The sequence below is a fragment of the Ochotona curzoniae genome, unplaced genomic scaffold (assembly GCF_017591425.1).
Source record: "Ochotona curzoniae isolate NIBS_2020 unplaced genomic scaffold, NIBS_Ocur_1.0 patch124, whole genome shotgun sequence".
In the NCBI taxonomy this organism is placed as follows: domain Eukaryota; kingdom Metazoa; phylum Chordata; class Mammalia; order Lagomorpha; family Ochotonidae; genus Ochotona; species Ochotona curzoniae.
In genome coordinates, this window is record NW_024466667.1 from 597,310 (window position 1) to 612,278 (window position 14,969).

General features: G+C 45.6%; 1 protein-coding gene across 1 annotated transcript in view; it reads left to right on the forward strand.

Moving 5' to 3' along the window:
- Positions 1-5,381, forward strand: part of LOC121166327 (protein transport protein Sec31A-like) — a 69,796-nt gene extending 64,415 nt beyond the window's left edge. Inside the window, exons 26-28 of the mRNA XM_040995473.1 lie at positions 230-349; positions 3,432-3,503; positions 4,790-5,381. Coding sequence (XP_040851407.1) covers positions 230-349; positions 3,432-3,503; positions 4,790-4,969 — 372 coding nt within the window. The 3' untranslated portion in view covers positions 4,970-5,381. The remainder of the gene's footprint in view (positions 1-229; positions 350-3,431; positions 3,504-4,789) is intronic.
- Positions 5,382-14,969: the final 9,588 nt, after the last annotated feature.

The window sequence follows — 14,969 nt, forward strand, 5'->3', positions numbered from 1 at the left end:
GAGCTATTTTAAGTTAGTCCTGCTTACGAAAATCTAAGCTACCAGAAGAGTGCTTGTTACACCGTATATCTACAGTTCCCTTTTCTTTATTGATTCCACGTGTTATATTTTTATCTGATTTTAATAGACCTGTCTATACAATGGTCAGCTTTTCTCTACCTCATAGCTTCAGAATTTTATATGGAAGTGCTTCAGGCCATTTCTGATTATTTTACAACATCTCTTCCAGCATGTGCAGTCTTTGCCCACAGAAAAAATCACTAAGAAACCCATCCCTGACGAGCACCTCATTCTGAAGACCACGTTCGAGGAGCTTATTCAGCGCTGCCTCTCTTCGGCCACGGATCCTGTGTGTATCTTATTCTTTTTGGGGGTTATTAAAACAATCCTGTATGGGACTCTTACCTAATTGCTGCTCTAAGTCTTATAAGATGTGTGTCTTAAAAGTTTGTGTGAAAGTCCCCAGCCTGGCACTTATACAGCTTACATTAGAGAAATGGGTCATTGCTTTATGTGTGTGTGTGTGTGTGTGTGTGTACACATGAACACACACGTGTGCTTAGTCCTCCCACTAGCCCCAGTATAGGTAGATTTGTGCGTTTTGTTTTATAGATGAAAACAATTACAGCAAGGGGCAGGCAGGGACCATCTGCACTCAGAGCCAGTGTTGGACCCCTGACAGTCCCACTGCAGACCACGTGCCCGCAGCCCCTGAGCTGTGCAGTGGCTCGTCAGCCGCCTGCGTACTTGGTGCATACATACAGCATCAATATAACCGCATCCTGCTGTCACACACAAAGGTCATATATGGGAGTTCTTGCTGAAATTACACCAACAATCACCTCTGTAACTTTACAGGAATCTTAAAGTTAGTTAGATGTTTTAGATACTGGGTAGTTAAACCAGTTGCTTTTATTTAATGTATCTTGAGGATGCCTGTGTTTTGTCAACAACCAAAATTCCACAAAGTCAATATTGTAAATGAAGCTTTTTTTTTTTTGCCAGCAAACAGCGAATATATTTTTTACAGTCATTTGCTACTCGTCTGCTTGAACAAAACAGCTTCTGGAATGTGTTGTTTTCATCAAACACTGGGTATTAGTATGTGTAGCCTTCTGCTAGCCCTGTAGCCAGGAATTCCCAGCATGGAGACTGTCAGGAAAGCAGAGCAATAGCAGGAACCTTGGCTCCTGGCATTCGGCGAGGGCTGGGAAGACGGAGCTGGGAAAGGAGAGCATGTGAAGCTGAGAGCCAGAAACAGCCACTGTCCGCTGTGCACGCCCTGAGACCTAGACAGTAGGCTGCAGGGCTGGAGAGCTGCTAGGAAGAAGGTGGCAGAACTCCACTCCTGCTGCTGGTGGAAGTCAGTATGGAGGTGAAGAGGCAAGGGAGACGTGACCCAGCTCAGTAGCATCTTGGTGGTGTTTACCTTTTCTTTAGGTAGTCATAATATCTTCCCTCTGGGTGCCCAGGAATCCTGGGCAGAGGGAACCTGCAAAGACTGCTCATGTCATTCTCCAGTTAGCTGAGAGGTTGTTATGTCTCCTCAGCTTTCTGCACCCCCTCGGGGTACAGCTTCTGTTTGTAGCTGTGCAGGGTTAGTTTTGGGCAGGGACCATGAGTTTGCATTCACCAAGGTTCATTTGCATCAGTAATTAGAATAGTTTCTATAGCCTTGGTCTATTCTTATTTTCACACATGTTCCAACAGCACAAACTAACTTTCCAGCCCAACTGAGTCCCTGATAGTGTCAGTGGCAGCCTCGCCTTGCTTCTGTCTGCTCCTGACACCTTGGCACTCTTTCCTCAAATACCCAGAGCCCTGCAGCTCAAGGCCTTTGTCCTGGCGGAGCCCTCTGCCTGGCACTCATGCCCCTTGATTGGCATTGCCTGCTCTGGCTCTGTTAAAGTCTCTGTTCAGGTGCCCCAGGACTATTGGGCTTTATGAAGCCGGACAGCCGTAACTCGCCATCCCATGGGTGGCAGGATCCAAGGACTTGAACCATTATCTACCTTCCAGGATGCACCTTAGAAGGAAGCTGTCTTAGAAGCAGGGCTAGGACTTGACTGTGGGGATTCCGTATGGGGTGCCAGCATCTCAAGTGTGGTCTTATGTGCCATACCAAATGCCCACTCCCGCTGAAACGGAAAGCTTTTCATTGTTGTTCTGAAATACTTTCTCTCACTGTACTTACAAAATGAGGATGGGAGTAGGGTGGGCAAAGAACCTCTAACGAAAGAACTTTATAACTTTCTTGTTAGTAATCTGAAATTTCTGGAGTTCCCCCTTCTACTCCACCCCGGTTTGGTGCTTTAAAGGCTCAGAAAGGAGAATTAAACATGCCAAGTGTGACTAAGTGTGTGGAAGTACAATTTTGAAAAGTTAAAGCAAAGTTTCACAGGCTAATATTGTGGGACGGTTGGCTAACCCACTTTTTGGGATGCCTGCATCCCATATGAAGGTGCTTGATTCAAGTCCAGTTACTCTCTTTTTTTTTTTCTTAAGATTTACTTTTATTTGATTTATTTTTATTTGAAAGGCAGATTTTGCAGAGAGCAGGAGAGACAGAGAGAGGGGTCTTCCATCTGCCAGTTCACTCTCTAAATGTCCGCAACTGTGTGAGCTGAGCTGATCTAAAACCAGGAGCTTTTTCTGCATCTCCAAAGTGGGTGCTAGGACCCAAGGACTTGAGTCATGCTCTTTGGCTTTCCTAGGCCCTAAGTAGGGAGCTGGGTCGGAGATGGAGCAGCCAGGACTCAGAACAGCACCCATATGAGACTTAGCCTGGTCTGCTAACGTGCTAGCCCTAGACTACTCAATTCCTCTTCTAGCTTCCTGCTAATCTGAGAGGCAGCAGATGCTTAAGTCCCTGCCACCCATATGGGGTAAGATCTGAATGGGGTTCTAGGTTCCTGGCTTATGCCTGGCCCATCCTCAGCTGTTGCGCACATTCAGTGAGTGAATCAGTGGGTGGAAGGTCTGTCTGTCTGCTCTCACACATCCTCTTTCTCTGACTTACTATCACTGTGCCTTTCAAATAAATAAAAACATACAGGCAGGCAGGCAGGCATCAGTCCTTCAAAGTGTATATGGCTCCACAGTTCATTCACTTATTTTCCCCTTTAAAGCCTACAGTCTGCAGTTGCATCATTCGACCTCTTTCCTGGAATACTAACCATTGCTGCTTACAGGTACCTGTGGATCTAGCATAACTGCTCATCCCGCAGGCCAGTCTTCACCTGCCCCCATCCTTAATGAGCTCCTGATCTCTGTTATAATAATCTGGTCAAGTCTCCTAGTTGTGTCCGTTTCTTTATAAAAGGGAGCTGTTGAGCAGCTTGAGGATAAGGTGTGGTGAAATGAGATACAGCAGTCTTTTCTTGAGCAAAGTGACTGTCCATAATGTAACATCTGTTTTTCCTCTCCTGCAGCAAACCAAGAGGAAGCTAGATGATGCCAGCAAACGTCTGGAGTTTCTATATGATAAACTTAGGGAACAAACAGTAAGTTTTGGGGTAAAGGGGAGGATTTATGATAATCGTTGATTCTGAGTTTTTGCTAGTAACATGAGTGATACATCACTTTCATTTAGAATGCTTGGGGGCAAAGTTGCAATGTTTATAAAATGGCCTTTTCTCTGGGCCCTAAATTGTGCATTCTGTTCAGTGAGAATGAAGGGAGAGATGCATGCTTGCATGTGTAGAAGAAATTTTAACCCTTCTTAGAACTAACTAGAAACACAGACTGGCATATTTTAGCCTTGAGATCTCTGGCCTTCTACTGCTGTTCTTTTTAAACAATCCTAGATACACTAAGTCATCATGGACTAGGCGGATGCTCTAGTGTCCGGAGTGTCATCTTTCCTGTGATCCGCAATTCCTGGTCCTGTTCTTCTAGAATAGCTATTATGCAGAGATGAAGCCAGACAAAGCTACAAGCTGAACAGGACAGTGCGCTGTAACTAAAGGTAGCTGCCAGTAAGGAAGCAAAGTACCCTGTCCACTCTTGTCCCTACCTCTCTATTCCTTTCTTGAGTTTTTTCTTTTCTTTTTTAATTAATGAAAGCACTAGGAGAGAAGAGGGAGAAAGGCCTGGTGCATTCCTTGCCTATTTTTGCATTTCAGCATTCCTCTGCCCCATTCCCCACACCCAGTCCAACCAGATAAAAATAACCATGTCCTTCCTGAGACCCAGACCAAAGAACTCTGCCATCACAGTGGAAGTGGTGTGATCCGTGGCCTGATCCAAAATGAAGTTGTTTTTCTAAGAAAGTACATGGAAAAGAAAACTTGGTTTTATAGTTGTAAGAGATGGGAAAATCATAAAAAGTGGTTAAGAACTGGGTGAACTGAGTATGTGGCCAGGCCTATTGTCCCAGCCAAGTTCAGTTCAGGCACTCTGTTGTAGTAACTTGAATCCGTACTTTGAGAGAGCTTGATGATGAAGTTTTCATCTCTTTCATGACATAGGAAAGTCTGTCAAAAACTTTGACTGCAATAACTGGAGAATTAAAGACATTAGGCAGGCCGAGAAAGTGTCATGTCATTACAGCCTTGGGACTCAGAATGATGCTATGTAAGACAGTACCTGGCAGCTATAATGTAAGATTCATAAATAGCTCCCTTATGCAAATCATTGCATCATGATTCTGCTCTGTGACTTCACTGTTGCTTATCCAAGAATAATAATGCTCACTTCAATCCCCATTTCACTATCCAGCTTTAATGTTCATAGAGACTACTGCGGGAAATCCTCTCTTAATGTTTCTTTGGTTCTGCCTTTACTTCAGCTGTCACCGACGATCATCAATGGTTTACACAACATTGCCAGGAGCATTGAAACGCGGAACTACTCCGAAGGATTGGCCATCCACACGCACATCGTCAGCACCAGCAACTTCAGTGAGACCTCCGCCTTCATGCCAGTTCTCAAAGTTGTCCTCACCCAGGCCAATAAGCTGGGTGTCTGAAGGGACAACTTCATCTCCCCACCAATATTGCCATTTTTTCCAAAGAAACGTGTTCTAGAGAAATTGTATGACATGGACCAATCCTCATTAGCATGTTTCCATAGCAACCAGTGAAGAGCAGTTCCATGGTTCCTACAGCTGTACTCACTTTACACTGCTCAAAACCCTAGTGCCTCCTTTTGTTGTAACTTTCTGTTGCACATCTTGATTTTCTTGTTCTGCAAATAGTGTATTTCCTGGATTACACACAGTATGGTTTTCCAGGTATTCTGATAAATATGATTTTTAAAACCTCAGTTTACTTTTTAGAAAAACTGCATATGGTTATGCATAAAGCAGAATGAAAGCTAAATTTCTTCCATGTCTTCTCTACTTCCTCTATGTCAATCAAATTAAAGTGTATACTCCTGTTTCATGCGCATGTCGTGAGTTTTTCAGAACAGCTCTGTGCAACTGAGTTTACTCCCCATTCTGTCTTTTAAGCCTCACGATAGGCCTGAGCCAGTAATGGCAACCAGAAGCTACTACATAGGTTTTAGCAAATGGTATGGGGGAACCTAAACATTGTGTTCTGTAGAATGCACTGAGCTTTTCTCTGTTAAACATTTTCAGTGCTTGGTCTGAATTTTAGGTCCAATTCTCTACATTTTGTAGTTAGAAATTTATTCCCTTAAAAAAAAATTACCTGTGACTTTGAGATTTAAGCCTGACAAGAAAAACCTTAGTTCTAGTTGGCCTGCTGAGCAAAATCAAAGCATTTTTATCCAGTTTTTTTGTTAAATAGTTTTATTCTAACCTGCTCTTTAAAAACATTTATTTGTTTGAACTCAGTTGCAGAGAGGGAGAGAAAGACCTTACATAGACTGGTTCACTCTTCAAATAGCCGTAATGGCGAGGACTGAACCACAAGCTTCCTCCAGGTCTCCAGAGCACTTTGTGTCATCTTCCTCTGCTTTCCTAGGCAATTAGCGGGGAGCTGGATTGGATGTGGAGCATCCAGGGCTCAAACCAACACCCATATACGATGGCAGTGGTTCTGGCGGCAGCTTAACATGCTGTGCCACCCTGCTAGCCTCTAATTTCTTTTCAGAGTAGTGGTAGACAGAAGAGAATAATGCCCTTAGACTGCATGTAGAGACTTAAGTGCTGATAATTGTCGTTTTAACTACTGCATAGATGGCTGGGCTATTGAAGGAGTAAGAATTCATCAGGCTTTTCTGTAGCTGCAGGGAAATAGTCTGCGAGAACTCATCTCTTGGGCTGGAATGAGGCAAACAAGCCATCTACACTTAAAAAAAATCAACCAACCCAATTTGACATCTCACAATAGTTTTACAACTGAAAAAGAAAGTGCCTTACTGACACACATGTATGTATATCTTAGGCATGGAGCGGTTGGCAGCTCCACTAGGTGAAGGCTTGGCCTGGACCTGACACTGAACCACAGAGTCAACCCGGGACTCCATCTAGATAGCAGGCTGCTGGCTTCTACTCATTCTTTTCTACTCATTGCTCTTACTGTCACATCTGTTTGTGGCTGCATGTTTACCCTCTTGTCATAATGGGATAATTGGAGTCATTTTAGAAAGACAGAAGTTTGAGACTTTGGAAAGAAAGAAGATGAGAAGATTAGGTGGCAGGGGAGCCCTAGCCAAACCTTGGGGTTTCTAGAGTGTGCATGTAAGAAAACAGTTTGCCTGTGACATCCGAGGAGTTGTCTTCTTTTACAGTACAATGTTGTGGGATTGTCCCTGCTGTGGGGCCATTTCTTAGTGTAATTTATAACCCTGAGAAGTTTCAGTGAAAGGTGGTAAGATGAGCTGAACCTAAAATTGTTTCTGTCTCTGAAGTATGAAGATAAGAAATTATGGACAGAGTAGCTAGGTTTGTTTGTTTGTTTCTACCTGAAAGAGTTAGAGAAAGGAGAACAGAAAGACCATCCAAATGCTGTTTCACTCCCCAAATAGCCACAATAGCGAGAGCTAGGCCAGTCGGGATCCAGGAGCCTCCTTGGTCTTCCCTGGGGGTTCAGGAGTCCAAGGATGGGCCCTCCTCCCCTGCTTTCCCATGCCATTAGCGGGGAGCTGGATTGGAAGGGGAGCTGCTGGGACTCCCAGCCAGTGCCCATAGAGGATGCTGGCACTGCGTGTAGAAGTTCAGTTTGTTGTGCACAGCTGCGGAGTAGTTCATTTTTCTATACTCGATCTTAGCCAAAAGGCCAAGAAACAGTAGTAGTTTTTCTAAGGAAAAGTTTTGATTTACTTTTTAGGGAATAAAGACAGAATTTTGGAGATACATTGTATAGCAGGTTAAGCTGCTGCCTGTGATTGTGACATTCCGTTTGAGTGCTGGTTTGAGTCCTGGCTGCTTCATTTCTGCTTCAGCTACCTGCTTCAGCCTGGGCCTGCACTGGCCATTGTGGCTGTCTGGGGAGTGAACCAGGGGATAAAAGATCGATCGATCTCTTAAAATAAATCTTTAAAAAGACAACATCTTGGTTTTATAAAATGTTTCTGTTGGAATGTTTTCAACATGGACAGTATTGCCATATATACTGAGTAGTTCAGGAAGCTATGCTTCACGCTATTCGTAGGTGAAGACTTTAGGGACCATGCAGCTGATTGTTCAGTTTTGTTGTCACAATACCATTCTCTGTGCCTGTGTCATTACGTCATGTCCTGCCTGTCATTAGTAGTATGCATTAGTAGTATGCTTTAGTAGTATACATTGCATCACAGACCTCTCTGATTTTCTTATGTCTTGTTTTCACGTTTAAAACTACTGAAGTTTTGAATGAAGGAATATGAGGGAAACTGGTCAGTGGAACCAGGTGTTGGCAGGAGACAGGATACGGAGGTGGTGCTTTTTGACCTCTCCCTTCTCTGTGGCACTCTTGTTTTTGGTGCCATGGGTGTCTTCTTGTGCCCTGCCTGAGAGTCACTAGGAGTAATGAGAGATGTGGGTGGGGTGGAGGTTGTTCATTTCAATAATGTGGGAGTGGGAATAAGTTGGGAACTGGCAGTCTACATGTGAGCCTCTGGACTTGAACAATTCCCTTGTATCCCGGAGGTTGGGAAGATGTTGTGGGTACCCAGGCAAACACGTGCAGCCTTGCTTTCCACAAGTATCTGAAAGCTGGAGAGGGGAGAATGGCTGGCTACCATTTACCACCCTGGGTTTCACCAGGAATTTGGGTTCACCCAAGAACAAGTAACAACAAAGCTACCTTCCATCTCCTCTGCTGTGGAGACTTTCGGAGTCTATAGATCCCAGCAAACAGTATGTGCACACACACATGTCCCCTCTTCTCAGTTTTGTCTTTCCCCCTAGTGGGCAGCAGCACCCCCAAATCCCAGCCTCTGAATAGTCTGTAGGGGTGTCTCCCATGGATGTCAGTCTTGCAGTTCGCCAGGAAGTAAGGGCAGGGAGTGCTCTGTGTGCAGACAGTGTGAGCTGCTGCAGTTAGGGTAAAGCCCCCACATCCTCAACACAGGCAGAGCGCAGAGGAGGGAGATGCCGTCCCCTTAGCCCTGCTGTGCCCTCTTGCTGCTGCACCTGCTTCAGTGCGTTGGTAAACGTGTGTGCCTGGGTGCTGTGTTGTGTTCATACTATTCCTCCCTTACTTTCCAGATGTTTGCCTTTGTTTCAGAAGGTGTGGGCTATGAAGGCCTTGGGGTGATTGAAATGAATTTTTCGAAAGTGAATAAAATGAAGCAAATAGCCTTGGGTTAGCCACAGTGTGTATTTGTTTGCATCCATTACCAAAGATAACTGGGCTGAAGTGTTCATTTAGCAAATGACACTGACATAGTTAAGGCTGTGCCGTTAGAATGACTTCATGCAAGTATCATTATTCAATAATATCTGAGTTCTTCATTGTATTGTAGCTGTATTCACTGCTGAATTTTTATTTGGTACTAGGCTAACTTAGACCTAGAGGTCTGCTTTTATGGCTGACATCTTAAAATCTCCTGACCCTGTGAACTTTCCAGGGTTCCTTTTCCTTTTGTTAGCGGCCTAACATTGAACAAATGGGAAGCAGCTTCAGAGGTCTTGTGAGATAGAGGAAGGCTATTTCAAAAAGACTGAAGAGGGGATGGCATTGTGGTGTGGGAAAAGTTGCCATCTGCAACGCCATTATCACACGTGGGTGCTAGTTTGTGTCCCCACTGCTCCACTTCCGCTCCACTCTCTATTAGTGGCCTGGGCAAAGCAACAGAGGATGGACCAAGCACGTGGGCCCTGTCACCCATGTGGGAGATACAGATGAAGCTGAACCAATCCAAAGCCAGGAGCTTCCTCCAGATCTCCCACATGGGCCATCCTCTACTGCTTTCCCAGGTAACTAGAAGGGAGGTGGAGCAGCTGGGACACAAACTGGTGTCATACAGGATCCTGGCGCATACATGGCGAGGACTTGAGCCACTAGGCTATTGTTCTGGGCCCTGTGCTAGTATTCTTAGATTGTTCTGCACTTCCTGAATATTGTGAAGTACTTTCTATAGCTCATTAAAAACTTCCTGTCCCTACAGATGTGTCTCCAGGTAGGCAATGAAAATCAGGGCAATTATAGTGGGATCAAGTTTGAATAGAAAATGAGAGTTCTAGACTGTTTCTCCCCAGAAGTAACATGTCAGTGAATATAATCTATAATTTAAGAGTGCCCATAATGTTTGTGTGTGTGTGTGTGTGTTTTATTTACTTTTTAAGATTTATGATGTATTTTTATTGGAAAGTCAGATAAACAGAGGAGGAGAGACAGAGAGGAAGATCCGTTTGCTGATTCACTCTCCAAGTGGCTGCAATGGCCAGAGCTGCACCAAAATGAAGCCAGGAGCCCAGAGCCTCTTCTGGGTCTCCCATGTGGGTACAGGGTCCCAAGACTTTGGGCCATCCTTGACTGCTCTCCCAGGCCACAGGCAGGGAGCTATATGGGAAGTGGGGCTGCCAGGATTAGAACCGATGTCCATATGGGATGCTGGTGCATGCAAGGCGAGGACTTTAGCTGTTAGGCTACCGTGCTGGGCCCTATTTACTTTTATTGAAAAGATCAGATTTATGCAGAGAAGGTGAGACAGAAAGATCTTCCATCCGCTGGTTCACTTCCCAAATGACTGCATCAGCTGGAGTTGAGCCAATCCCAAGCCAGGCACCAGAAATTTTCTCTCCATCTCCCATGCAAGTGCAGGGTCCCAAGGCTTTGGGCTGTCTTCCACTGCTTTCCCAGGCCACAAGCAGGGAGCTGGGTGGGAAGTGAAGCATCTGGAACACAAACTGACACCCGTATGGTATCCTGGTGAGGATTTAGCCATTGAGCCATAGCACTTGGTGACCAGTAAGCATGTTCTAATGAGTGACAGAAAACCTTTGCACCCTGCAGTCTCTCCATTCAGGTGTCTGCCTGCTGGAGGATTGCCGAGGAAGGTAGAATGGAAATTGCCAGCTGGTCTTGGCAGTAAGGAAAGCAGCCATTTCCTCAAAGTTGCCTAAAATTCACTTCCTTTCCCTGCGAATATATCAGAGGATTTCGGAAAGTTTGTGGGAAATGTAAGAGATAAGTTGATGATGGTACAGGAAATTTAGAAATCGGGGCATAAATTGGATCTTCAAAAAGTATACAGAAAATGTGTTGAAACATAGGATTTCACTTTTTTTGCACCAAAATTAAGTTACCTTTCAATTCATTTTCTACAAACATTTTGAAGTACGCCTGTGTCTCCCTGTAATGGATGACCTCTTTTTTTTTTAAGATGCATTTATTTTTATTGGAAAATCAGTCTTACAGAGAGAAGGAGAAACAGAAAGAAAGATTATCCATCTGCTGCTCCCCCTCCCCCCAAGTGGCCACAGTGACCAGAGCTGGACCGATCCCAAGCCAGACACCAGGAGCTTCTTCCAGGTCTTCCACGTGGGTTCAGGGTCCCAAGTCTTGGGCCATCCTCCACTGCTTTCCCAGGCCACAAGCAGGGGACTGGATGGTAAATGGAGCAGCCGGGATACAAACTGGCGCTTGTAAGAGGAGGACTAGCCAATTGAGCCATTGTGCTTGATCCAGGAACTGGGTTCTAGTGTCTTCTCTGCCTCTTACCATTGGTCAACTCATGTCACCTCTTCCTGCCTGCATTTGTTTCTGTTTCCGTTAAAGGAAGGGCAGGACTGGATTGATCTCTCATGTCACTTTTGGCACTGCAAATCTACGCTGTTGACATTTCCCAGGTGATATTACCTTCAGGTCTTTCAGAAGGAATCAAAAAGAAATGTTGGCAAGGACCCAAGCTTTTGTAAGGGAGGAAAAAAACAACTGGGACCTGCTTGTAATGGATGGCATTTTCCCTTGGTAGGGTTAATTTGATTTCCAGTTGGGTTGATGGTGGTGGTGGGAGGGGCGGGGCAATTAATGTAGCATTTTCCTTGGAAACAAGTGAATAAGCATGAGTGGGTTTATAACATGAGGACCAGAAACAGATATGCTTGCCTGGCCTCAAGGTCCTTACATGGTGAGTCTTCCTTATTAGGGATATCCATGCCCATGTGTGGAACTTCTCTGCATGGGTATCCCCTGAGTCTTAAACAGGCTGCATTCCAGGGCTTACATGGGGCTAACAATGAATTGGGTTTTTTCCTTGGTACCGTACATCAGGGTCACCCTTTTGACATTATTGAACCCTATTTAGCAAGCTCCTCCCTCCCCAGAGAAAACCAGTGACAGCCTGTGGGTAACTGACAGAGAAGGAAAAAGAGGTTACTGAGACCAAAACAATCACAGCAGCTAAGAACTCAGCGCATCTCCCCCTGACAAGCAAAATAATTATATTCTAAAATAAAGGGAGAGGGCTGTGGGGAGGAGAGGGGAGCTGGAAGCAAACTTAATATCGCCTTTCTTCTGTCACAATAATAGGTATTGTTCATGTATTTTAGAGAGCTGAGGGTAGAGTGGGTGGGAGTTTGGGTCATGCACCTTGAGTCTAACATGGAGGAGGTGCAGGTGTTCATGGATGCTGGGCTCCTAGGCAGTGTGGCTGTGGAGTCCTCCACAGCATCTCAGCTGTGGCCCACCCTCAGTGATGCTGTGATGACTTCCGCCTCTCACAACCAGAGTAAGCAGAAAGCTGCATGTGTGAGCGCTGCCAATATCTGTGGGAAAATGGAATTGAAAGATAAGTGCACTTGACTGCCTTCTGGAACACCCCTTATCTCCCTTTCTGGAGCTGAGATCAGTGCTTCATGTCTAGTGAAGACTCAAGGGTATATGACAGGGAGAGGGAGGAGAGAGTAGAAGTTGGCTTGATGGCTCAATTGGCTAATCCTCTGCCTTGCAGGTGCCAGCATCCTATATGGGCAAGGGTTCATGTCCTGGCTGCTCCAGTTTCTATCAAGCTCCCTGCCTGTGGCCTAGGAAAGCAGTAGAAAATGGCCCACAGCCGTGGTGACCTGCACCCACGTGGGAAACCCGGAGAAAGTTCCTGACTCTTGGCTTTGGATTAGCTCAGCTTTAGCCGTTGTGGTCATTTGGACAGTGAACCTGCAGATGAAAGCTCTTTCTGTCTCTCCTTCTCTCTGTAAATCTGCCTTTCAAATGAAAATAATTTTTTAAAGGGATATGTGGAGTGAAGGCCTGGGGAGTCCAACTTCAGGTCACCTGCAGGGATGCCCAAGCAGCCTGTCACTGACGGAAGGGACAGGTGTCGGCAGCGTTTGACGCAATAGGTCCCTGCCTGGCCTCCAGTCCCAGCCATACCATTTCCCATCCTGCTCCCTGCTAATGTACATCCTGTGAAAGCAAAGAACATGGCCCGAGTGCTTGTGTTCCTGTCACCCACACGGGGGACCAGGCTGCAGTACCTGGCTCCCGGCTTTAGCCTGGTCCAGCCTAAGTTGCTATGGCATTTAGGGAGTGCGCCAATAGATGGAAACCATCTCCCTGCCTTCCAAGGAATATGAAAATACATACATTTTTAAGTTTTTAAGACAGGTGTGAGTTGGTTTTAGTACTTGGGTGGCACTAAGCAAACTCTTATATACCATGTGAACCCTGAAGCTAGGGCATTGAGATCTGGCTAAAGCCCAGCTCCTGGCCACTAGGGGCAGTGATGTAATCAGTGTGCAAGGCTGGGGCCTCTGTTAAAGGGACAGCATCACTCACCAAGAGCCAGTGAAGCATTTGGGTGAGGGCCAAGCCTGCCCTCCTCCCAGGCTGAATGAACTCCTTCATGGAAAGTTTCCTAGTCCATTGAGTTCAGAGACGGGGACACCTCCCCTACTGCTCCCCTGGAGCATGTCCCATTTGAAGCTTGCATGTGGTTTTGCCATTGTGGAAATGCTGAGACAATTTGTGTTTGGCATACTTATCCATTCATAGGCAAACTTCCTGCCCCTTAAGTCCCCAAGATCTCTGAGCTCATTCCTCCTTTGTGCATCTAATGAATGTATCTGATGAAGCAGAGTTTAGGAGTTGGTGATTGCCCAGAGCATTATGAACCCTGCAGGATCTCAATCCTGCAGCCCACCCATGAGGCTTCCTCTTGATAGTCTGGGGTCACCACAAGAACCCTGGCTTTCCTCTAGCTAGGCCCAGTCCAGCTCTCAAGAATGCTCACTCGTATAAATATCACTAAATAATAGAATAAACTACAGGGGCCAACACTGATGCAGCAAGTCAGGCTGTGGCTTCAGACTTGCCCTACAGCCTTTGAAGTGCAAAAGCTTGGCTCACACTGCTTTCTTTGCCATTTCTTTGGCTGGCAATGTATCATCCATCAAACATGTGCTGTATAGGGTTAAGTAGCCACCTACCAGCGTCCCATATCCGAGTTCCAGTGCAATTCCCAGCTGCTCTGCTTCTGATCCAGCTCCCTGCTCCTGGAGGGTGACCGTTCTTGGGCCTTGCCACCTGTGTGGGAGACCTGGGTGGAGGTCCTGGCTCCTGTTTTCAGACTGACTCCAACCCAGATGTTGCAGGAAACTGGAGAGTGAACCAGTGGATGGAAGGCTCTCCCTCTCTCTCCTCTGCTCTTCCTCCTTCTCTCTCCTCCTCCCTCGTCACTCTGCCTTTCAAATCGATTAATAAGTAGATCTCTTAAAAAAGAAATGCACTAATCTGATAGCCTAGAGATACATAACACTACTGAGCAGTTGGTATACTTTTAATCCGAATTAAGATGTGTTGTGCTGTAAATAAAAATGCTGAATTCTGAGGGCCTGCACTGTGGCTCAACAGGCTAATTCTCCACCTTCAAGAGTTGGCATCCCATATGGGGATTGCTGCACTTCCCATCCAGCACCCTGCTTGTGACCTAGGAAGGCAGTAGTGGACAACGCAAAGTGTGGGATCCTACACTCACATGGCACACCCGGAAGAAGTTCCTGGCCGTTGCAGCCACTTGGGGAGTGAACCAGCAGATGCAAGATCTTTCTCTGTGTCTCTCCTCTCTGTGAATCTGACTTTCCAATAAAATTAAAAAATAAATATTTAGAAGAGAGAAGAAGGAAGGAAGGAAGGGTCTATATTGGAGTTCCTGTGTGCATGTCCAACAGATGAATGGCTAAACAAAATGTGATGCATACGTTCAAAAAGAAGAAAATTCGGGCTGCTATGGTGGCCTGGTATGCTAAGGCTTTGCCTGCAGCACTAGCGATCCCATATGGGCACCAGATTGATCTTGGTTGTTCCAGTTCCAAGCTGGAACTGTCTCTGCTGATGTATCTAGGAAAGCAGCATAGGGTGTTCAAGTCCTTGGACCCCTGTACACAACGTGAGAAGCTCCTGGCTTTGGCTTTAGACCAGCCCAGCTCCAGCAATTGGGGCCATTTGGGGAGTGGACAAGTGAATGTGAGGTCTCTGTCCCTCCTTTTCTCTTTAACTTTGCCTTTCAAATAAAAAAATTTTTTTTAAATCTTATACACAGTAAAACTTAGGTAGGCATTAAATAAGCTAAGCTAGCAGCAAAAAACAAACCCTGTCCAATCTTAATTAGATGCAACCTCTAGAGCAATCAAACTA